The following is a 25449-nucleotide window of genomic DNA, read 5'->3' on the forward strand; positions in this document are numbered from 1 at the left end:
TATGCTTTTTCTTGATATCACTAGGTTTCTGATGGAGCTCTTCGGTGTTTTGCATCACTCGCTGACCGATTTACCCGTCGTGGTGTTGACCCAGCTCCGTTAGCCAAGCATGGATTAACCGAGGAGCTGTTATCTCGCATGGCTGCTGCTGGTGGTACGGTTTCAGGGCCTTCATCCGCTTGTAAACCAGGCCGCAGCACTACAGGAGCGCCCTCCACAGCTGCAGATTCCAAATTGAGTAATCAGGTGTCAACAATTGTAAGCCTGCTCTCAACACTTTGCAGAGGCTCTCCAGTGGTCACACACGTAAGAGTGTTTTTGAATCTTTGATTTTTAATCTTTCGGTAAAAGTATTTTTGTGTAATGCAAATATATTAAACGTTTCTCCCTTTCCCTTTCTAGGATCTCCTGAGGTCGGAACTTCCAGATTCAATTGAAAGTGCATTGCAGGGTGATGAAAGATGTGTGCTTGATACCATGCGTTTGGTCGACCTTCTCTTGGTGCTATTATTTGAAGGACGGAAAGCTTTGCCAAAGTCTAGTGCTGGATCTACAGGCAGAATCCCAGGACTTAGGAGATTGGATAGCTCTGGGGAGCGCTCACATCGGCAGCTTATAGACTGTATTCGAAGTAAAGATACCGATGCACTTATAGATGCAATTGACACAGGAGGTCGGAAAATATTTTTTAAAATATAAAAAAAACTGAGATAGGAATTATATGGGCAATTTCTAGTTTCTCTATTTTAGACAGTATTTTTAGCATTTGTGCCAATAGAATGGCCAACCTCTTCTGTATCCTCTCCTCTCTAATTATCAGCCTGGTGCATAGTAAGACCTGAGTAAATGCCTACTAAATTAGTAAATGAAATTATTTATTTAAGGATACTAGTACTCTGTTAAATTGTGTTATATATTTAGGGTTTTTTTTTTCTTCCTTATTTTACGTTTATTTTTAAGGCTTAATGTCTTGTGAATCCTCGGTAGTTTAAAAATGTTAGAATACCTCTTCTTAGCAGAATTTGTTGGTGGATTATTTACTACTGTAGAGTTGAACTAAATGTTTAAAATTGAATCTGTATGTAGTGATTATTAGTAACAATCTTTTAATGGTTTCCACTGTAGAAGAGTTCAGTATTATTTTGTTGGAGTTTTAAAAATTTATTTTTCTCCTTCAAATTTCCAGCCTTTGAAGTAAATTTTATGGATGATGTGGGTCAGACTCTATTAAACTGGGCCTCTGCTTTTGGAACTCAGGAAATGGTAAGCTAATAAATAAAAACTAGTGTTTTAAATCAAAGATAGAACTATTCATAAGGCAACTTTATGATTCTTCATAATTTTACAGGTAGAATTTCTTTGTGAAAGAGGTGCTGATGTTAATAGGGGTCAGAGGTCATCATCATTACATTATGCTGCGTGTTTTGGAAGACCTCAAGTAGCAAAGGTAAAATCCAGGTTTTTAAATTATTAATTTAATATTTAACATTTACATGGTTCCAAAATTAGAATGATATAAAAGCTTTTATTCTGATAACTCATGCTTCCATGCCATCTCCATTCACTCCATTCCCCATTGTTCACTATAGGTAAGCGTGTTTTGTTTATCTTTTTAGTGTTTCTTAACATAGATGCAAGCAAAAAGGTATATGCTTATTCCCTCATTTTCTAATGCAAAATGTAACATATTGCATAAACTGATTTATACTTTACTTTTTTCCTTTAATACTATATATTGAAGACCTCTTCCTATTAGTATTTGTATAACTTTTTTACATCAGTATTCTTGCCCTGTGTGGATATACTGCACATTTATTCAACCAATTACCTGTTGCTAAACACTTTAATTTTTCCAATTTCTTACTCTTGGCACCAAATAATTTTGTACATATTTGTGTTGTTTTTATTTATCATTAAAGCAAATAATTTATTTGCTGAAGAATCATATCTTTGATTCTCAGATTAGCAAAGGACATTGGAAAGTTCTTTTTATAGTTAGAAGTTGAGGAGGTCCAGAGAAGTCAAATGATAAGGGTTGAACCAAATGTGTGGATGATCTAGGTGTCTAGAGTCTTCATAATGTGAAGTAATTTGGCACAGTGCAGTGTTAGTCTGCTGCTAAGTCAGGCACACTTGGATTCAGGCTTCAGCTTATTAGCAAGATGGTTGTGTGGCCTTGGGCAAGTTTCTTCAGTTTGACTTGCAGTTTTTTCAGTTAAATGTGTATACATTCACAGCATTATTGTTATAATTAGAAAAAAAAACACATAGTAGTCAACACATCGTAGATGCTCACATGGTAGCTTCTGTTATTGTCGTCTTTACACTATACAAAAATTTGGGGAAACAACTTAGCTTCTAACTTGGGAAAGGTGTTCTCTTCAAGGTCAAATTCCGTCAGTTTTAATTGGTTAGTTTTTAAAGAGAAAGATGCTTCTAAGGATGACAAAAAAAGTTTTATTGACCCATTTTCTTTTGATCTGTACTGTTTTGCAGTTATGAGTGGTTGGGTGGGAGAGGAGAAGCCAAATGAATTGTATCTCACCCTAACCTGACTTGATTATATGTCAGTGTATAGTGAGCGATAGCTGCTATTACTAATAATGACACAGTAGGTACGACTCACTGAGCACAGAAACTGTGTTAGCCAGTGTCTTTAGGTATTTAACATGTCTTACCATTTAATCTTAATAGATATTTCTGTTTTTAATTGATTCTAAAATACACCTCCACTTTCCCCCTTACTCCTCCATACACATTTTAACATCTCTTAAATAGGAAAATGTTATATAATTGCTGTTGACCTGATAGAAAGTGCAGCATAGTTATCATTACCTATTCGTGCAACAGGAATAAAAAATTCTGTCTGATAGAGAAGCACTCAGAAATGCTGCATCATTGGGACACCTGGATGGCTCAGTCGGTTAAGCGTCTGCCTTCGGCTCAGGTCATGATCCCGGGGTCCTGGGATCGAGTCCTGCATCGGGCTCCCTGCTCTGCGGGGAGCCTGCTTCTCCCTCTGCCTCTGCTTCTCTCTCTCTCTGTCTCTCATGAATAAATAAATAAAATCTTAAAAAAAAAAAAAGAAAAAAGAAATGCTGCATCATTAATGTCTTTATGGCACAGGTAATAGCATTGTTTGTAGAAATATAAATATTGCTGATTTTGAATAAAAAAATAATTATGAAGAATTGTGCTCAGAATGTGAAGTTCCGGAATACCTTATAGTTCATTTATATTTTCTTACTTAATGTTTGTTCAGGTAATGTGTGAAAAAAAATTCTAAGTTTAAAAAATTTCTTTCAGTAAGTTTAAAAAAAAAAATTCCAAGCAGTAAGAAAGCATGTTACAAAATTTAACTGGCTTTTTTTTTCTTTCTTAGTGATAGTTAGTGATATATCTAATAATCTATGGCATCCTACATTTGATAAAATACTGAATTATTATGATTCAGCATTTGGATTTTTTAGCCAGTACTGTGTACGTTCCAGATGTGTGTATGTATTCACTTACTTGTCAGATATATCTATTACATCATAACAAAGTTAGAAAAACTGCAGCTCTGAGGCTGATAAGAAAAACATGAGATGTGTTCTCTGTTCAAAAGACCTTACAGTCTTTTGGGGAGAGAGTCCAGTGTCCATTAAAAATTGGTGAACAGGGGCGCCTGGGTGGCTCAGTTGGTTGAGCGACTGCCTTCGGCTCGGGTCATGATCCTGGAGTCCCAGGATCGAGTCCCGCATCGGGCTCCCTGCTCGGTGGGGGGTCTGCTTCTCCCTCTGCCCTCTTCCCTCTCGTGCTCTCTGTCTCTCATTCTCTCTCTCTCAAATAAATAAATTAAAAAAAAAAAAATTGGTGAACAATGTGAATTAGTATTTAAGACGTAAATTTTGTAGTTCATTCTAGAATTGATTTACCTTGGTAATTGGCAGTATATAGGAAATGAGGAAGATGATTACCATGTCACAAACGTACTCTATTACCTCTCTGTTAAAGAAATTGGGAGGAGGAGTTTGAAGGAAAAGTAGGTTCCACATGTAAACATACTTAATTTGAGTTGTTAATAAATAACCAAGTGTGGGGCACCTGGGTGGCTCAGTTGTTAAGTGTCTGCCTTTGGCTCAGGTCATGAAACCAGGGTCCTGGGATCGAGCCCCACATCGGGCTCCCTGCTCGGTGGGAGGCCTGTTTCTCCCTCTCCCACTCCCCCTGCTTGTGTTCCCTCTCGCTGTGTCTCTCTCTGTCAAATAAATAAATAAAATCTTAAAAAATAAATAAATAACCAAGTGAAATTAATCTATAATTTTTTCAAGATCTAGATAGACCATTTTTGAGGTGATATGTGCAAAATAGTGATTTGAATTGGTGCCTGCTTAAGTAATTGTGAGTCTGAAATCTGTGGGTGCAATTTGGATTGCAGAGTTGGATATTGAAGAAATAAAGTGTTAATTCTTATATTCACATGAAATGCTTTTCTTTTCTAGACTCTGTTACGGCATGGTGCAAACCCAGATCTGAGAGATGAAGATGGGAAAACTCCGTTAGATAAAGCTCGGGAAAGGGGCCATAGTGAAGTAGTAGCTATTCTTCAGTCTCCAGGTTAGTGGGACAATCTTTCCTTTTACATCTGCTGTTAGTTTTCAGCTTCACTTTTACAGATACAGCTTCTTGTGTATGTATTAACATTATATAAATGAACTATTCCTATGAAGTCAAGTAATTATATGCACATACCTTAACATGTGATAAACCTTTAACAGTATACTGTTCAGTGTTCTTTGAGACTGTGGGTGCATGATTCCAGAATAACAAACCAAAAGTTTTTTTTTTTTTTTTTTTAAAGATTTTATGTATTTGTCAGAGAGAGAGAGCACAAGCGCACACAAGCAGGGGGAGCGGCAGGCAGGGGGAGAAGCAGGCTCCCCGCTGAGCAAGGATCCCCACACGGGGCTTGATCCCAGGAGCCTGGGATCATGACCTGAGCCGAAGGCAGACGCTTAACTGACTGAGCCACCCAGGTGTCCCAAAAACCAAAAGTTTAAGGGGCATGGGAATGTCATAAAGAATAGTTGGGTATTGTGTAGATGAAGTACTTTGACCAAATTTTTAAGTTCTGACAGAGTAAATGAATGTGGAACCTTTGTGAAATAATTTCTAGAATCAAGTGGAATATCCAAAATTATTTCCCTAAGTTGTGATTCAGCTCATTGGTGGGACTGACGTTCTTTAGTATTCTTGTGCTTGTTTCAGCAGCACATGTACTAAAAAAAATTGGAATAGTATCATTCTTACAAATGTCTTTGATAGATACAGTATCTTTTAATTTCAGTTTAATTATTGTTAATTAGGGATACTTTTTTTTCCCTTAAATATTTATTTGAGAGAGAGAGCGAGCACATCCAAGTGAGGGGAGGGGCAGAGGGAGAGTTAGAGAGAGAGTCTCAAGCAAACTCCCTGGTGAATGTGGGGCCTGACGCAGGGCTCGATCCCACAACCCTCAGATCACAACCCCAGCCAAAATCAAGAGTTGGATGCTCAACTGACTGAGCCAACCAGGTGCCCCCGGGATAATTATAGTTTGAAATTCGGTACCTCTTAATGTTTTTTTTATTGAAAGAAAAATTTTCCAAGAATTTATTTTATTGAAAAATATTTGTCTGCAGGTGATTGGATGTGTCCAGTTAATAAAGGAGATGATAAGAAAAAGAAAGATACAAACAAAGATGAAGAAGAATGTAATGAGCCAAAAGGAGATCCAGAAATGGCACCCATATACTTGAAAAGGTTATTGCCAGTGTTTGCACAGACATTTCAGCAAACTATGTTGCCTTCAATAAGGTAGTTATTCATAGTATCTGTGTTTACTAAATTATGCCAATCATATAGTTCTATTTATCTCCCTTTTCCAGAAGGATTGAAGTTTATCTTAATACTGAAAAGGTATGGTAAGAATAAAATTTAGATTGGAAATTTGATTGGAGAGTTAAATCTTTTCTTCTGATGATCTGACTTGAGTTTTGAAAATCAAGAAGACTAGTTTTGTAGCTTGCTGAGTATCAGCTTTAGAGAAATTCTGGTAAGTACAGCAAACATTTATTGAGCTTTATGGAGGCTTTTTTGGTAGAGGCAATGCGAGATGTCATTGGAGAGTTAACTAAAGAAATGGGACTTGGTTTTCACTTCCTGTTCCGTTCCTTGCAGGCTAGTGAGGAAGATGTGAGTAATAAGAGTGAGTAGTAAGTGATAGATTAGACATACCGTCAGAGTTCTCTGGGAATATACATGATTTAACAATTAATTGGGCTACACAATTGGAGAAAATTTTATGCAGAAGTGAGATTTATTTTTTTTATTTTATTTTTTAAAGATTTTATTTATTTATTTGACAGACAGAGACACAGCAAGAGAGGGAACACAAGCAGGGGGAGTGGGAGAGGGAGAAGCAGCGTTCCTGCTGAGCAGGGAGCCCGATGTGGGACTCGATCCCAGAACCCTGGGATCATGACCTGAGCCGAAGGCAGATGCTTAACGACTGACCCACCCAGGTGCCCCTGGAAGTGAGATTTAAATTTGGGTTTAAAGGATACTTGGGGATTTTGTAGGCAGACAGATTAGAAGGATCACTGGGCAACTTTGTGTGCAAAGGCATGGAAGTATGAGTCAGTCCATCCTGGTACAAATCCTGGTGGCTCTCCTTCTGTAGTGTCATTGCTGTTCATCTGTTGTTAATACTCTGGTCTGTAGTCTGTAGTTTGGCTACTGCAGTTGCCTCTTAATTAGTCTTTCTTTTCTCTTTTGTTCCTTTATAATCTGTTCCTACATATTAGTCTAATTTATTTTAAAAATCATAATTATGGGGCACCTGGGTGGCTCAGTCATTAAGCATCTGCCTTCGGCTCAGGTCATGATCCCAGGGTCCTGGGATCGAGCCCCACATCGGGCTCCTTGCTCAGCGGGAGGCCTGCTTCTCCTCTCCCACTCCCCTTGTTTGCGTTTCTTCAATTGGTTTGTCTCTCTCTCTGTCAAATAAATAAATAAAATCTTTAAAAAAAAAAATCATGGGCGCCTGGGTGGCTCAGTTGGTTACGCGACTGCCTTCGGCTCAGGTCATGATCCTGGAGTCCCGGGATCGAGTCCCACATCGGGCTCTCTGCTCGGCAGGGAGTCTGCTTCTCCCTCTGACCCTCCTCCCTCTTATGCTCTCTGTCTCTCATCCTCTCTGTCTCAAATAAATAAATAAAATCTTTAAAAAAAAAAAATAAAAAAAAAAAATAAAAAAAAAATCATAATTACATCACTTTTTCTGATTTAAACTCTCCAGTGGCTTCTATCTGGCTTGAACTCAAACCTAATTCCTTTTTTTTTTTTTTTTAAAGAAAATAAGAGTGCGTGGGCACTGGGGGTGGGGATAGAGGGAGAGACTCTCACGCAGACTCCCCACTGAGCACAGAGCCCTGACACAGGGCTCGATCTCATGACCCTGAGATCATGACTTGAGTCGAAATCAAGAGTCAGAGGCTTAACCGACCGAGCCACCCAGGTGCCCTTAAAACCTAACTCCCTAACTCTCAGGCTTGCAAGGTCTTACATAAGCCCCACCCAGCTCTCTGACCTCATTTAGTACTATCTAACCCCTAGCCCATTACACGTACAATAAGCTAGCCTTTTTTCTATTTTTGGAACACCCCAGGTACATCCTTACCTTAGGGCTTTTGTACTTCCCTTTACTGGAAACTTTTCTTATCCTTGGTTCTTCTGGATGGTTTGTTGTTTCATATCATTGAGGTTTCAGTTTAAATGTTCCATCCACTGATGTTTTTGTCCATCTAATTTAAATTTACCCCTAGGATACCTTTCACATAAATTATGACATTTTACTGTCTTTACAGAGCTTTCAGTGTCTGAAATCTTGCTCTTCTTTGACTTTTGTTTGTTTTATTGTCTGTCTCCCCTCCAAAGTGAACTCCTTGAGAGCTGGCCTGTGTACGGCTATATTCCTGCAGAGACAAAGAGGTATAGAACAGGGCTTGATACTTAGTAGGTCCTTAGTAGATATTTAGAGCATGACTGAGTGAGTGTATTTTGTTAGCAGTTGTAAGTATTTTAATATTAATGGAGTGTGTTTGGATTAATAGGATATGTTTGGGTAGCTCAGTGAATAGTGTTAAAAAGGTAGACAGGAGCCTTTATGACTTAGGAAGGCCTTGGTGGTCCATGCTAATGAGCCATACTCCACAGTTGAAGCAGGGTCATTAAATACCTGTGAGGATATTTGTCACAGCTGATTTTGTGATTTATGAAGATTCCATTGACGGCCCAGTGGAGAAAAGTACTGGAGGAGAGGAAGAATGAAAACAGACTACTTAAGGGTTCATTGCAATATGAACTTCAAACAGTTGCTGGGGGACTGGATTGGTGGGAACAAATTGAAAAGGTTGAGAGATGGGTTGTATAGGGATTGATGACCAGTTGTGAGAGATGAGGGAGAGAAATGGGTGAAGAATGAGTACTGAATTTTTGACTGAGTGATTGAGAATTTGATTTTGGACATTTTAAGTTAAGGAGGTCTTTAGAACATGTAGATTTGTAGGATTCAAGTGCCTAGGAGTTGACATTAAAGTGCAGGCAGTCTGCTTTAAGTAGGAGAAAAATGTCAGTAAAATAATTCACTGTGAACATTAAAGTACTTGGTTTTTATTCTTCTCCAAATAGCTACAGAGGTGTAGGTGTGAGTGGGCCCACTTTTTTTTTTTTTTTTAACAGAACTTAGAATCCTCTTTAGGAGTAGGCAAGTTCGATTTTGAACAGGATAATTTGGCTGAAAATTTTAGAGGACTAGCTGTCATGCCAATAAAAGAATCCCGATATATTTGGAGTAGAACTTCTTCATGATAAGGTCATCAGAAAATTATAAAGTATGCCACCATATAACAGAGGTCCCTTATTAGAAGGGTCTTCTCTTTCCTTTTTTTTTTTTTTTTTAAGATTTATTTATTTGAGAGCATGCACGAGCAAGCAGGGGGAGGGGCAGAGGGAGAAAGAAAGAGCGAGAATCTCAGGCAGACTCCCTGCTGAGTGCAGAGCGTGATGCGAGGTTCCATCCCTTGACCCTGAGCTCATGACCTGAGCTGAAATCAAGATTCAGACACTTAACTGTCTGAGCCACCCGAGTTCCCTCGATGGTTATTTTCTATCACTCTATTAAATGTTTCAGGATTGCGGATTGGAATTTTGGAATTACAGGTAATTTTTTTCTCTTCCTTTTGTTAATTTGTGTCTACTAAAGTTTCTATAATAACCATATTGTATTTATAAAATGAATGAATGAATTTATGTATGTATGTATGTTTCAGGATTGTCTAAATAGAATTTTAGTTTTAGTACATTCAATGCTGAATTCTCTAGGTAATAATTAGCTACATTTAATTGTGGCAAGTAAGAAAGCATAAGCCTTTGCTAAGAGCTCAGACTCTGGAGTCAATGCAAAGTGGCCACTTCCTAAATATGTGGCCATGAGAAAGGTACTTAACTTCTTTTAGTTTATCTCTAAAGTGAAGATAATTACATTAAATTCTCTTTAGGTTTGAGAATAAAAATTAGATATGTATTAAGTGTTAAAATAGTTATGCCTAATATTTTAGAGGTATTGGCTCAGGTCATGATCCCAGGGTCCTGGGATTGACCCCTGCATCGTGCTCCCTACTCTTTGGCCTACCGTTTTCTATAACATCTTGAATTTATAATCAAATGCTTTTTTCACTTGAAGAATGTATACTGTTACGAATTTCAACTAAAGAGAGTTGTGATCTACATCAAGTAGGGACCACATGCTGTAGAAATTCATGTGTCACATGCCTTTCTTGGACTTCAGTAGCAATTTTGCTTCTCCATCCTTGTGGAAGTTACTGCAAAGTTAATGATATCCTCGGTGCCTAGGATATTGTTATATGCTCAGAAAATATGTGTTAAATGAACTGTATCTTTTATGTAATAGACCAGTCTCCTTTTAGTCTATTATAATTTAAATGTGCGTGGATATGTGTTTATTTTAAAAGAACAGGTTCCTTGTTATAAAACTGAGGTTAGTTTGTATGACTTTATTATCTATGTTATAAGCAAAGCAGTGGATGAGTATAGAAGGAAAAGGAGGCATAACAAATTGTTTACAGTGGCAATATTTAGGGACATGGGATTACTAGGATGTCTTTTCATTTATATGAGAACAAAGGTATATGTATTTCTTTTTGTATACTTACATTCAGCTTACTTTTTAGCAGAGTGTGTAAAACTTAACCATTGCGTGTATTTTTTTTTTCCTCTAATGTGTAATTGCATTTTGTTTTATTTTAGGTTCTTTTCCTGGCTTCCTAAAATTCTTTTATTTATTTATTTATTTTATTTTATTTTATTTTTTAAGGAAGGCAAGTCTTGCTCTGATTCGAAAAATGATTCATTTTTGCTCTGAAGCACTCTTAAAAGAAGTTTGTGATTCTGATGTTGGTCACAATTTGCCTACAGTACTAGTGGAAATCACTGCAACCGTCCTTGATCAAGAGGTCAGATTTTTATCTTTTTTGAAACTCCTGTAGCTTTAATTCCCTTTAGACAATGGTTAGTAAAATAATTTAATTTTTGTCCTAATTTCAGTGAAGCGTTTTGTCTGTGAAATTACTGCATTTGTCTACTTCAGGCAGTTGAACTTATTTTTATCATTTTCCCTTAAATTCCTTTTTGTTTTCCCCCAGGATGATGATGATGGCCACTTGCTGGCTTTGCAGATCATAAGAGATTTGGTAGATAAAGGTGGTGATATTTTTTTGGATCAGCTAGCCAGACTTGGTGTAATTAGCAAAGTGTCAACTTTAGCAGGACCTTCCTCTGATGATGAGAATGAAGAGGAATCAAAACCAGAAAAAGTGAGTGATGTTGATTGCAGTGTTATCAGGAATAGAGTTTCTTGGGGCGCCTGGGTGGCTCAGTCGTTAAGCATCTGCCTTTGGCTCAGATCATGATCCTAGAGTCCTGGGATCGAGCCCCACATTGGGCTCCCTGCTCAGTGGGAAGCCTGCTTCTCCCTCTCCCACTCTCCCTGCTTGTGTTCCCTCTCTTGCTGTGTCTCTCTCAAATAAAATCTTTAAAAAAAAAAAAAAGGAATAGAGTTTCTTTTGAGGAAATCTAGTTATAACTTAATGATGGTTTTTGATAAAATAATGGCAGTATGAGGTAGCACTATAATTTTTAAAAATTTGGTTACTTATTTTAAGATTTTATTTATTAATTTTAGAGAAAGAATGTGAGCAGGGTGAGGGGCAAAGGGAGAGGGAGAGAGAGAATCTCAAGCCAATTCTGTGCTGAGCACGGAGCCCGGTGTCGGGCTCGATCCTACAACTCTGAGGTTGTGACCCGAGCCGAAACCAAGAGTTGGGCACTTAATCGACTGATCCATGCAGGCACCCCCAAAATTTCATTACTTTTTAAAAATTTATTGATAAAATTTAAAGCTTATAGAAAAATTGCAAATAGAGTATCAGAGTATTCTTCATAAATTCACTAATTATTAACGTTGTGTATGTGTATTTTTAAGAAACATTTATTTGAGGGGCACCTGACTGGCTCATTTGGTAGAGCATACAACTCTTGATCTTGGGGTTGTGAGTTTTAGCCCCATGTTGGTTGTAGAGATTACTTAAAAATAAAATCTTCAAGGGGCCCCTGGGTGGCTTTGTCATTTAAGTGTCTGACTTGATCTCAGCTCAGGTTGTGAGTTCAAACCCCATGCTGGGCTCCACACTGGGCCTGGAGTCTACTTAAAAAAACAAAAAAAAACAATGAAATATTATTATTATCTTTTAAAGGTTTTATTTATTTGTAGAAAGAGAGAGCACAAGCAGGGAAGCGGCAGGCAGAGGGAGAAGCAGACTCCCTACCGAGCAGGGAGCCTGATGCGCGACTCGATCCTAGGACCCTGGGATCATGATCTGAGCTGAAGGCAGATACCTGACCATCCAAGCCACCTAGGCACCCCAAAGTCAGAAAATTTAATATTTATATAATACTCTATCTCATTCAAAGACCGTATTCAAATTTGCTGTTGTCCTTAATACCATTCCCCCCCCCCCCCAATCCAGAATCCAATCCAGGAGCATGTATTACATTTAGTTACCATTTAGTTATTATGTTTCTAAGAACTCAGCCTTTTTCTTTGATAGCCTTGGCATTTGTGAAGAGGACAGACCCGTTAATTTGGGCAGCAACCCTTACTTTGCATTTGTGTTTCTATGTGCTTAGATTCAGGTTACATGTTTTTAGCAGGAAGACTACAGAGGGGATGTTTTTCTAAGTGCATAATGTGCCTTCTTTTAGAGCCCCAGGGTGTCTGCTTTCTTACCGATGATGTTAACATGGATCACTTTGTTATATTTATCTCTGCCTGGTTTCTTTTTCTTTTTAATTATTTATTAGAGTGTGAGAGAGATTACGAGCAGGGGGAAGGTAGAGGGAGAAGCAAACTCCTCGCTGAGCAGAGAGCCCGACGTAGGGCTCAGTTCCAGGACCTTGCGATCATGACCTGAGCTGAAGGCAGATGCTTAACTGACTGAGCCACCCAGCTGCCATCTGCCTGGTTTCTTTATCATAGAGTTACTCTTTTTGCTTTTGTAATTAATAAGTAATTAATAAATAATAAGTAATACACTCTTACTCATTAAACATACACCCATGAGTTTCAGTATCCATTGATAATTCTTGCCTTAGATTGCAAATTTAAAATATACCTAATCTATCCCTACTTGTTTCTGCACTGATTTAGTCCTAAATTAGTGAATGTTTCCTATATATTAATGACAGAATGGTAATATTTTTGAGATAATGGTAGAGTATGGTTTGTTAATTATATAATCTTGAGAGGGTGAGTGGGGATGGGAGGAGAGAGAGATTATTTAAAAAAATTTTTTTTTAAGATTTATTTATTTGAGAGAAAGAGAGAAAGTGAGCACAAGTGGGAGGGGCAGAGGGAGAGAGAATCTGAAGCAGACTCTGCTGAGTGTAGAGCCCAACACAGGGCTCAGTCTCATGACTGAGATCACGACCTGAGTGGAAACCAAGTGTTGGACACTTTAACTGACTACACCACCCAGGCACCCCAGAGAGATACTCCTAAATTACTTGAGAGATCTGAGGGATTTAACCACAAAACAAAATAAGAGGTGATATCTGGGTTCATCCCCCTAGAATTCTTTTATTCAAGAAATAGGTTCAAAAACCATATGATTTCACTGATGTGTGGAATATAAGAAGTAAAACAAGCAGAGGGAAAAAAGAGAGACAAACCAAGAAACAGACATTTAACTATAAAGAACAAACTGATGATTATCAGAGGGGAAGTGGGGGGGGAAGATGGGTAAAAGAGGTGTGGGGATTAAGTGCACTTGATGAGCACTGGGTGATGTGTGCAAGTGTTAAATCACTGTATTGTACACCTGAAACTAATATTACACTGTGTGTTAACTGACTGGAATTTAAATAAAAACTTAAAAAATGTTACAGATCTACAGATCCCCAGCAAGTTTTTTTGTAGAAATTAACAAAATTCTAACATTCATATGAAAATTCTAGGGACCTAGAATAGCCAAAGCAACATTGAAAAGGAACAAGTTGAAGGACATCCACCAGCCGATTTGAAGTCTTATTATAAAGCCGTAGTAATCAGGGGCGCCTGGGTGGCTCAGATGGTTAAGCGTCTGCCTTCGGCTCAGGTCATGATCCCGGGGTCCTGGGATCGAGCCCCGCATCGGGCTCCCTGCTCCACGGGAAGCCTGGTTCTCCCTCTCCCACTCCCCCTGCTTGTGTTCCCTCTCTCACTGTGTCTCTCTCTGTCTTAGGGGCGCCTGGGTGGCTCAGTCGTTAAGCATCTGCCTTCGGCTCAGATCATGTCCCAGGGTCCTGGGATCGAGCCCCACATCGGGCTCCCTGCTCAGCCAGGAGCCTGCTTCTCCCTCTCCCACTCCCCCTGCTTGTGTTTCCTCTCTAGCTGTCTTTCTCTCTCTGTCAAGTAAATAAAATATTAAAAAAAAAAAAATTTTTTTTTAAAAAAAGATACATTGTTTAGAAAATGAAAAGACTAGGCGCTTGTGTGGCTCATTGGTTGAGTGGCGGACTCTTGATCTCGGCTCAGATCATAATCTCAGAGTCATGGGGTAAAGCCCCATGTTGGGCTCCATGCTCAGCATGGAGTCTGCTTGAAATGCTCTCTCTCTCTTTCCTCCTGCCCCTCCCTCTGCTGTGCTATACATACATACATAGCTTAAAATGAAGATGAAAAGACAACCCAGAAAATTCTCTCAGATTTTGTCTGAAAATATTTTATTTGGCCTTCATTTTTGATATTTTCAGTGCCTACAAGGACTTTTGACTGATCATTTTCCAGCACTTTGAGAGATGGACCATTGTCACCTGATGTACATAGTCTCTATTGAAAAATTCACTTTATTTCTCATCTTAGTTCTTTGGTACATAAATTTTTTTTTTTAAAGATTTTATTTATTTATTTGAGAGAGAGAGAGTGAGAGAGAGTATGGGGGGGAGGGTCAGAAAGAGAGGGAGATGCAGGCTCCCTGCTAAGCAGGGAGCCTGATGTGGGGCTCAATCCCAGCACCCTGGGATCCTGACCTGAGCCGAAGGCAGACGCTTAACGACTGAGCCACCCAGGCGCCCCAACGTACATCTTTTCTAACAACATCTTTTCTTCCTCTGGCTGTTCTTACGATTTTAAGCAATTTGACTTTGCTGTGCTTTGTTGTGCTTGGTGTATTGTGTATGTGTGCACATATGAGTGTCCATCCCTGCTCAGGATTGTTCAGTTTTCTTTGATCTGTGGGATTACAGTTTTTATCAAATTTGAAATTTTTCAGCATTTGGAATGCAACTGTCTGACTGCCTTGTGTGATATCTGGGAATTCAGCTTATAGTTTTCCATTTGTTCTTTGCCCAACCTTATGGAGTATCATCCTAGAAATGAGTGGTCTAGTGCTCAGAGACTCATGATGACCACTTTGCAGATTTCTAGAGGTCTTTTTGGCTTGGCTCCCTAATCCTGAACTCATCCTCCATATGTTCTGTTTGCTTCAGCCTCTTCAAACACGTATCTCTATTTCCTGAAATCATACTGCTGGACTCTTCTTGTGTTTCCTCTTAAGACCTTAGCGAGGAATTTGTGTCTGGGACTAAGGGGATTACCTCGTTTGTTTCTCTTTTCTGGGGGATCACGGTCTTATGTTGCATATTGCCCAGTGTTTGAAAACACTTTTTCACATATTTTGCCTAGCTTTTCATTGTTTACAATGGATAAACAAGTCTTGGTACTTGTTAACCTATCGTGGCCTAGAGCACAAGTATTTATGTTTAGAGAAATTTATAATCCATATTTTACAATCTTATTTTAGTGTTTTAAGCTAACTACTTCAGTTTTTTATATTCAAAAAATATGTAAAAATACTTTTCAAGTATAACAAGTTTTTATGAAGTTTAAAAGTACTTTACCCAGGGGCATCTGGGTGGCTCAGTCAGTTAAGCACCTGCCTTGGACTCCGGTCATGATCTTGGGGTCCTGGGATTGAACCCTTTGTTGGGCTCCCTGCCCAGCGGGAAGTCTGTTTCTCCGTCTCCCTCTGCCCCTCCCCTCCTGCTCTCTCTCTCTCAAATAAATAAGTAAAATCTTGAAAAAAACAGTGCTTTACCATATACACATCCATGTACACACATACCAGGTTTATATATGTTTAGATGAATATTCTCAATATTTAAATGTTGTCAACACAATAAAATTTTTCAGGATGTCAGGCTAGGAAAACAGTGTTTACAAATTGTTTTGTTTTGTTTTGTAATTTATTTGAGAGAGAGAGAGACAGCACAAGTCTGGGGGATAATTAGATAGTTGTGTGTAGACCGAATCTGTTGGTCTTCTCTACTACTACTCCTGGAAATGTTATAACTTAGGTCATTACTTATGTGACTTTTTTTTTTTAAAGATTTTAGTTATTAGAGAGAGAGAGGAGGGGGCGCGAGCGGGGGTGGGGAGAGGGAGAACCAGGCTCAATACCAGGACCCTGGGGTTAGGACCTGAGCCGAAGGCAGACGCTTAACCGATTGAGCCACCCAGCCTCTATTTATGTGAGTTTCTTAACATTTTTAGGACTTACTTGTAAGACTTAGCTATAGGTAATTAGTTGAATCAAAATGCATATTAAACTAGAGGCAACTGAATATAAGTTCAGCATGTTTTAATTCTAAATTTGATACATGGACATATTTTTAAAAACCTGTGAGTATTTGAAATAGATATTATTTTCCTTGTTTCATTCAATAATTTTACGCATTTAGGAAGATGAACCACAGGAGGATGCTAAAGAATTGCAGCAAGGTAAACCATACCATTGGAGAGACTGGTCAGTCATTAGGGGAAGGGACTGCTTATATATATGGAGTGATGCAGCAGCCTTGGAATTATCTAATGGCAGTAATGGATGGTTCAGATTTATCTTGGATGGAAAACTAGCCACCATGTATTCAAGTGGTAGTCCTGAAGGTGGATCGGATAGTTCAGGTAATATTTTGTTTCTTTTAAAGTGTTTTACAAGTTTCTCTAGTTTTGATGATTTGTTTTTCTGCTAATTATTTTTGCTAGCATTGTCATAGAAATAGCACATTTTTGATGATCATTTGGCCAATTTATTTAATATCAACAGAGAAAAACTGTTGTACCATGAAAGCATTTAAGAAATGCCTTTTTATTGTATGAGACAAGGAATAGCACTGTTACCTACTTTTAATCTCTCTAATGTTTTAGGTAAGCTACCTCTTATCATGTAATGATGAATTGTATGTGTGTGAAGCCTTCTCAAGTTGTATCTTTTCCAAAAGCCCTATATGTTAAAAAATTATGCCTGTAGGGTTGCTTTTATGCCTGAACCTAAATATATCAAACCAGTGAGAGTATGCCAAAGAAAAAACTCTGCTAATTAAGTTTTTTATATACAATAGATATTCCAACAGGTAATTTTCTTTTTATTAAAAAAAATAAGGAATATTTGAAAAGAATGAGGTTTTGAAATAATCATTTTGTCTTTATAGAAAGCAGAAGTGAATTCTTAGAGAAGTTACAAAGAGCTCGAGGCCAGGTAAAGCCTTCTACTTCAAGTCAGCCTATACTCTCAACACCAGGACCCACTAAACTCACTGTAGGAAATTGGTCACTAACTTGTTTGAAAGAGGGAGAAATTGCTATTCATAACTCAGATGGTCAGCAAGCAACAATACTGAAAGAAGATTTACCTGGTTTTGTATTTGAATCTAATAGAGGAACCAAACATTCATTTACTGCAGAAACTTCTCTGGGTAAGTTATATAGAATATATAAGTTTAGTAGATAAGAATAAATGAGTATCTTAAATTGCAATAAAATAAATTCTGTGAATTTTTTTTTTTTTTTTTAAAGGTTCAGAATTTGTGACTGGTTGGACCGGTAAAAGAGGCAGAAAACTGAAATCTAAATTAGAAAAAACAAAGCAAAAGGTATATTTGTGGGATTTGCTTTTTCTTTTTTTTTGCTGTTTATACTAACATGGTAAGGTTTCATTGGTATATTCAAGCATTTAAAAAATTGAGCCATATAACACAAGTTACCCTAATCTAACATATTTTGTTTTTCTGTGCTCATTATTTTATGTTCCACAGTACGTACACATTTACTTATAATTTTATACACATGCTAAACACAAACATTAAAACAATTAAAATGTGTAAGACAATAAAATTTAAATTTTTTTACTTATTAATGTCACAGAAACTTTAACTCATGCTTTATTATTGGTAGTAATGTTTTTAGTGATACAGTGGGATTGAAAATACATCATTATATTTTACAATCCTGATTTTACAATCCTGATTTAATACTTTATAATAAAGCGACTTGAATGCCTGGTTCTATATTCAAATATTTTGATGCTTAAAGGTCATCTTAGGTGAAATTACTGTTTCAAAAAGATATCGGAGCAAGTGTTTACTGACTCCACCTTCAAAATCACAGTAATAATTTTTAAATTCTATCGATTAAGTATGCATTTTTTTTTTTTTTTTAAATAAGGCCAAGGGACCCCTGACTGGCTCGGTACATAGAGCATGGATGGGACTCTTGATTTGGGGGTTTTAAGTTCGAGCCTCACGTTGGATGTGGAGATTACTTAAAAATATAAACCAGCATATTTCCATCTTTATTATATCGATTCTTGATTTTTATTTTTCATTTTTAAAAGAGAAAATAATCTCATAATTAGATTCAGTATTTTCTGATGGCAGAAATTTTTATTTTATTTACAATGATATAGAATAGTTTTTTCATACAGTATATGAAGCATGCTTTTAGGTGTTTGGGATTGGGGGCTTACTGTGTTTTTTATGGCTTTGGCCTTAGAAATAGTAGTAATAGGTTTTATTTGGAGCAGTTATATATAACATGTTTATGTCTTAATTTCTATTTGTTAATGTGTTGGGCCATCCTAAAGATATTTCCAGATGCTAGACCTTGGAAAGAAATATTTTATTTATGTATTTAGATAAATATGTATTATCTTTATAGCTATATGTATTATTTTGTGATTGCTTTTTTGTTTTTAAAACAAATGTGAGGTCAGAAGTTTTTTCTAATTCAGGGTTAAGGGCATTTGAGGAAGAAATATCTCAAGTGAAGATAGCCATTAGATGCTAAAAGGAATTTGAAGTAAATACAGTCCATTTTTGTTATTCATAGTAGTTGTGTTATGTAAAGCTTCTGTGAATACTGAACCATTGCTCTTAGGGGAAATACAGGGTTAGGTTCCTTTGAGGCTCTGGTCACATTTTTTTTTTTTAAAGATTTTATTTATTTATTTGACACAGAGAGATACAATGAGAGAGGGAACACAAGCAGGGGGAGTGGGAGAGGGAGAAGCAGGCTTCCTGCTGAGCAGGGAGTCCGATGTGGGGCTCGATCCCAGGACCCCAGGATCATGACCTGAGCCAAAGGCAGAGGCTGAATGACTGAGCCACCCAGGCGCCCCTTTGGTCACATTTTTGTAACTGATCCATACATAACCTTATTTTATGTGTCTTTCGGGGCGCTTGGGTGGCTCAGTTGGTTAAGCGACTGCCTTCGGCTCGAGTCATGATCCTGGAGTCCTGGGATCGACTCCCACATCTGGCTCCCTGCTCAGCAGGGAGTCTGCTGCTCCCTCTGACCCTCCCCCCTCTCATGTGCTCTCTCTCTCTCATTCTCGGTCTCTCAAATGAATAAATAAATAAATAAAATCTTTAAAAAAAAAAATTTTATGTGTCTTTCTGTTTAAAGACACCATGTTTAATGTGTATTATTAATTTGTTAACACTGAACTTGTGGCCAGTAGCACTTTCCTGCCTGAATGAAGCTTACCTAACACACATATTTTCTCCATAAGACACACATCGTGCCTTCTTGTGTTTAGAAACACTGGCCCGCACTTCAGTACTATGTTTGGTGGCCATTTTAAATAGTGAAAGCACCAACAAAACCACAAAAATGTTAAAAATGTGGCACAAAATAGAGTGTGGAAAGGACACTTGTTCATAGAGAGCTAACACAAGTATGACACTTGTTTAAAGGTAGAGTTCACCTTGTTTGACCTCACCTGAGAACATGCACATGAGGCAGCTCCCAAGGTTTTGTTGCACTGTGCATGTCCACAAGTGACTGTGAAAGCATTGTAAATATTGATTTGGGGATTGCAAATAAATTTTAGTGAGTAGTTGAACTCACAAATACAGAATTCTCAAATAATGAGGATCAACTGTTATTTTTTATAAACCTACCACTGAGCTCTCTCAGGAATTTCTTGTAATTCCTGAAAGGTTGTATTAATCAACCAAATTTAGACTCAGAGGGAACTGAAATTTCACAATGCAGAAGAAAAGTAAGAAGTAGAATAAATCAAGGAGAACTAGTCTCAGTCCTGTATTTTCATGTTCTTAAGAAATGTATGATTATTGACTCTGTTTCTTAAAGTCACTAGTAACTCATTGGCCATGTGGCTGTTCTTTGGGTATGGAAGTAGTACATATCAAAATAGACTGATTTTAGGTAAAAGTAATTTTAACTATGAATTTTAACCTTCATTTTACTTATTAATACTGTTTTATAAAGGGTAGTGTCTTAAATGTTGTCTAACAGAGCTTACTTTCCTCTTAATTCTGAAAGGCATACCAAAATAGAATGAAAAAGTACTATTAATTCATTTCAGGAGTGAATTTTTTTCTATTACATTAGAGTTATGCTAGGTTAGTTTGTGATTTAAATGAAATTACACAAGTCCTAAATTTACATTATTTAAGCAAATATTTTTAAAGACTGTATGTACTGAACTTTATCAGACCCAAGCCTGGGACACATTAGTTTCTTTTTAATTTCAATTTTAATTTTTTTTTTTCAAGTTCCAAAAAGGCTTTATTACATACAGAGGGGGAGGGGTTCAGTCCTTCTTGGCTGCCTCTTTCCTCATGGCTGCCAGGACATTGCTCAGCTCCTCTCTCTTCCTCTTGGCATGGAAGTGTGTCCCTGCTCTTTTCTTGATGACCTTGAGGGTGTAGTTGTCCTTGGAGACCTCAAGCAGCTCCATGGTCCGCCGCTGATATGGGATGAAGCTGCACACCTCTCAGATCATGGCCCGCACGAACTTGGTGCGCTTGATGCGCTTGATGCACTTGGTGCAGTGCCCGTGGCGGCAGCTGTGCCTCGGCTTGCTCACGTTCTTAGTCACCCTGTGCTCCTTGTTGAGGCCCACGGTGATAGGGTACCGCAGGGCCGGGACTGTCCCTCCATGGCTCCCGTGGTGGAAAGGCTCAAATAACATTAATATATATGAGAGGTGACTAGTGCCCAAACCAACTGTAGTCATTCTTCCTTATGATGAAATACATAAACTTATATAGTGTCATTTATATGTTGTGTGAATAATATAAATAGAAGAAAGAATAAAACCTAAAGTACACCCCAGATTGTTAAAAGGTTCAACTCTGGGGGAATTCTTTCTATATACTAGATGGGAAAGCTGCCTAATTCATGGATCATTGAATAAAGCCAATTGGCCTTTAAGTAAGTTAAAAAGAAAAGTTAAAAAGATTCAACTTTGGGGTGCCTGGGTGGCTCAGTTGTTGAGCGTCTGCCTTTGGCTCAGGTCATGATCCCAGAGTCCTGGGATCGAGCCCCACATCGGGCTCCCTGCTTGGCGGGAAGCCTGCTTCTCCCTCTCCCACTCCCCCTGCTTGTGTTCCCTCTGTCGCTGTGTCTCTCTCTGTCAAATAAATAAATAAATAAATCTTTAAAAAAAAAAAAAAAGATTCAACTTTGGTTGATGGAGTTATAGGTGACTTAATTTTTTTTTTTTGCTTATTTATATTGTCTAATTGGTTCACCATAATTAGGTTACTTTTATTAAAAAAAAGCAAAGTTAATTTTTTACAGGTTGTTAAAGTTGGTTTAAAGGAGATAAACTCCTCTTTGGCATATGAATACAAAGCTTAAGTAACCAAAAATTAAGATTGAGTTCTTTTATTTGATATTGCTTAAATCTACTAGAGTACTTTTTCAGCTATGAGAACCTTTTGACATATATGAGTAGAAGTAGTAGCATTTTTTGGAAGTTGGTAATGGCACAAAAATCTTAATTTAAATGTACATTTATATGTAGATAAAAGATTTGTTAAAAATATTAATTGTGAAAATTCATATTTGCAATTTTAATTTGGTAGGTACGAACTATGGCTCGAGATTTATACGATGACCACTTTAAAGCTGTTGAAAGCATGCCTCGTGGAGTAGTGGTAACACTCAGAAACATAGCAACTCAATTAGAGTCATCTTGGGAACTTCATACAAATAGACAAGTATGTTATTTAGCCTCTAGATTTTATGGTACACATTGATCTTGGTTTAGTTTTCCCCCCCTTTATCCTTTATATTCTGGGTATTGATTAGTGGTCTGCAAATTATTACCCATGTGCTAAATTAGGCCTGCTATCTATTTTTATATGGCTTTGTGAGGTAAGAGTGGTTTTCATATTTTTAAATGGTTGAAAACAAATCAGAAGTGAGAGTATTTTCTGATACATGAAAATCACATGTAAATGTAATGATAGTGTCCAAAAGTAGTTTTATTGCTTACAGCCATGCTCACTCTTTTACATATTGTCTGTGACTGCTATGGTGGTGTGGTGCAGGGCAGAGTTGAATAGGTGTGACAGAGGCCATATAGCCTGTAAAGCCTAAAATACTTCTAATTGTCCCTTATAGATTGTTTTGTGCATGGGATGCCTGGGTGACTCAGTCGGTTACGCGTCCTGACTCTTGATTCCCGCTCAGGTCATGATCTCAGGGTTGTGAGATTGAGCCCCTGTGTTGGACTCTGTGCTCAGCCTGGAGCCTGCTTAAGATTCTCTCTTTCCCTCTCCCTCTGCCCCTCTTCACCCCTTCCCTCTCTTAAAAAAAAATTGTTTTCTGACCCTGGTAGAGATATAATTTACATTAATAATTTGAACTTTCTATTCTTATTTAATATCTGACTTATTTTCTTGGTAATTGATGTTGTGATAAATTAAGTATATTAAGACCTGTTTATTTTTTTGTCTTCATTAAAAAATTTTTTTCTTTTAGTGTATTGAGAGTGAGAACACTTGGAGAGATTTAATGAAGACAGCCTTAGAAAATCTAATTGTACTTTTGAAGGACGAAAACACAATTTCACCATATGAGATGTGCAGTAGTGGATTGGTGCAAGCACTTCTTACTGTTTTAAACAATGTAAGTTTATGAAGTAGTACAGAACAGACTATATAGTTCTAACAATTACTTGTAGCAACATTTTTGGCAAAGCAGTGTTTGTTTTGTCAAGAAAGATTTAAAAACTGAGGTAATAAATGTTAGTATTTATAATTTGGCCTTTCTTTTATGTCGTATCATTAGTTTAAGCCAATTGAATTCAGTAATTGAGTCTATTTAGATTTTTGAGTTTTCCAATCATAATTTATTCTAGAGTTTTTTGACAAAACACTTACTTTAGCCTAAGATTTAACATTATTCAGTGCTCTGATTTCTTCATAAAATGAAATTAGTCTGTAGATCTTCTTAAGTCCTTAAATTATTTGCATAAAATTAATTTATGAGCCATGACTGTTTAGGAAGTTACTATGACTATTTGACAAGTATTTGCTAATAACCTTATGTTTCTCTTCAACTTAGTCTACCTTTAATGTCTCTTTGTTGTGATAAAAATCTTTATTTTAATGAAACATACCATATGTACTTATTATAACAAATTCTAACAAAAGTATAAAAAGTGAAAGTTTTCTTCTATTTTAATTCTACATCCAACTTTAATTTTTGCTCTTAATCTCTGTATGTGGTAATACACTCTTAAAATTCATTTTAACTTCTATAAGTTGTATATTCCCTTCATTAATTTTACCATTTGCATAATTTCCATTTATTAAAATTATATTGATACATCACATTATATTACTTAGTGATATTTGTGAATCATTGTTTTGGTATACCAGTTATATTTTTTCTAATACTAATTAAAGTACATAGTATTATTAAAATGGAAAATGTTCATTTATAAATAATCTGAAATTACCTTGCGTACTACACTTTGGGAAAAGCTTATTTAGCACATTATATAATATTTAGGAAGTAAAAAAAAAATCTGTATGTTAGCTGTGATCTACAAGTTATATAGTAAAAAGAATTTTAATTGAAGGAAAATGATGATTTCACTTAGATTATATTGACACTTTTGTAATAATATATTAATGTTTATCTTTGTAGTGTGTGTTTTTGATAAATTTTGGTAACAGCCTTAAAATGGTTTTTTTGTACCTTTTTAATTTTTTGTAGAGCGTGGATTTAGATATGAAACAAGATTGTAGTCAACTGGTAGAAAGAATAAATGTTTTTAAAACAGCTTTTAGTGAAAATGAAGATGATGAAAGGTAAATCACTAAATTTCTTTAAATTTGAAGTTTGCAGCGTTTGAAAGTTGGTGTACTTTAAAACAGTCTAATATAGTGCTTATACACAAAAATGGGAACTTTTAAATTCAGTAAACAAAGTAGCTTTATATTTTATTTATTTATTTATTTATTTATTTTATTTATTTATTTATTAAAAGATTTTATTTATTTGACAGAGAGAGACACAGCGAGAGAGGGAACACAAGCAGGGGGAGTGGGAGAGGGAGAAGCAGGCTTCCCGCCGAGCAGGGAGCCCGATGCGGGGCTCGATCCCAGGACCCTGGGATCATGACCTGAGCCGAAGGCAGACGCTTAACGACTGAGCCACCCAGGCGCCCCAGTAGCTTTATATTTTAAATGTATAATAATAGGAAAAGATTTTTAAAGCATTTTTAAAAAGATTTTATTCATTTATTTGAAAGAGAGCATGAGCAGGGTGAGGGGCAGAGGGAGAAGCAGACTCCGTGCAGAGCAGGGATCCCGATCACGGGACTCTGTGATCATGACCTGAGCCAAAGGCAGATGCTTGACTGACTGAGCTACCCAGGTGCCCCAGAAGCATCTTTTTACAGAAGTTCCTTTAAGTGGTATTATTGAGTTAAAGGTTGTAGATGATCTTAAAAGTTTCTTGATGCAAATTGTCAGGTTATTATCCAGAAACATTACACTAGTGTTACCTTGCCAGCAAATAATATAATTTTCAAAACTTTGTTGCTTTATATATTTTCATATGTATCAAAAATATTAAGAAATAAAATTGTTTAAACTTTTTTTAAAGATTTATTTATTTATTTATTTATTCGGGGGAGGGGGAGAGAGAGAGAGAGAGCATTCACACACTCACGCCTGCACACAAGCAAGAGGAGCGGCAGGCAGGGGAGAAGCAGACTCCCTGCTGAGCAGAGAGCCTGATATGGGGCTCTATCCCAGGACCCTGGGATAATGACCTGAGCCGAATGAAGATGCTCAATCAACTAAGCCACCCAGGCATCCCATAATTGTTTAAACTTTAAAAAATAAATTATATGTCTACTTTGAATGCAGTTGATAGAAGTCTTATAAGTAAAATGAAATATTCTTGAGTGAAGGAAATTGAGTTATGAGAGTATTTTTGTTTGCTTAGATGTAGTCTCATACAAAATTAAACTTTTCTTTGCACTCAAAGAAAGTAGGGGTCTGTATGAGGCTGGTTAGTGCAGTTCCTGAATGAACTTGGTTATAAAATTACATAAACACTCTTAATTATTTTTTCTTCATAGTCGCCCAGCAGTTGCATTAATTCGGAAGTTAATAGCTGTACTAGAGTCTATTGAACGTCTACCTCTCCATTTGTATGATACACCTGGATCCACATATAACCTGCAGGTAACCATGAAAAAT

At 37.1% G+C, this 25449-nt stretch overlaps 1 protein-coding gene and 1 pseudogene across 11 annotated transcripts in view; one reads left to right on the forward strand and one right to left on the reverse strand.

Moving 5' to 3' along the window:
- HECTD1 (HECT domain E3 ubiquitin protein ligase 1) overlaps positions 1-25449 on the forward strand; it is an 88631-nt gene that overhangs the window by 27221 nt on the left and 35961 nt on the right. For all 11 annotated transcript variants that reach the window (XM_081829454.1, XM_081829448.1, XM_081829453.1 and 8 more), the window contains exons 5-19: positions 25-306; positions 403-673; positions 1187-1263; positions 1349-1447; positions 4485-4599; positions 5664-5838; positions 10418-10556; positions 10746-10916; positions 16378-16600; positions 17128-17391; positions 17492-17568; positions 21811-21945; positions 22712-22858; positions 23954-24048; positions 25329-25434. In XM_081829454.1, the coding sequence (XP_081685580.1) occupies positions 25-306; positions 403-673; positions 1187-1263; positions 1349-1447; positions 4485-4599; positions 5664-5838; positions 10418-10556; positions 10746-10916; positions 16378-16600; positions 17128-17391; positions 17492-17568; positions 21811-21945; positions 22712-22858; positions 23954-24048; positions 25329-25434 (2376 nt within the window). The remainder of the gene's footprint in view (positions 1-24; positions 307-402; positions 674-1186; positions 1264-1348; positions 1448-4484; positions 4600-5663; positions 5839-10417; positions 10557-10745; positions 10917-16377; positions 16601-17127; positions 17392-17491; positions 17569-21810; positions 21946-22711; positions 22859-23953; positions 24049-25328; positions 25435-25449) is intronic.
- LOC102741749 (large ribosomal subunit protein eL36 pseudogene) lies at positions 20511-20957 on the reverse strand (annotated as a pseudogene).

The sequence above is a fragment of the Leptonychotes weddellii genome, chromosome 9 (assembly GCF_054177405.1).
Source record: "Leptonychotes weddellii isolate Sample4059 chromosome 9, ASM5417740v2, whole genome shotgun sequence".
Lineage (NCBI taxonomy): Eukaryota > Metazoa > Chordata > Mammalia > Carnivora > Phocidae > Leptonychotes > Leptonychotes weddellii.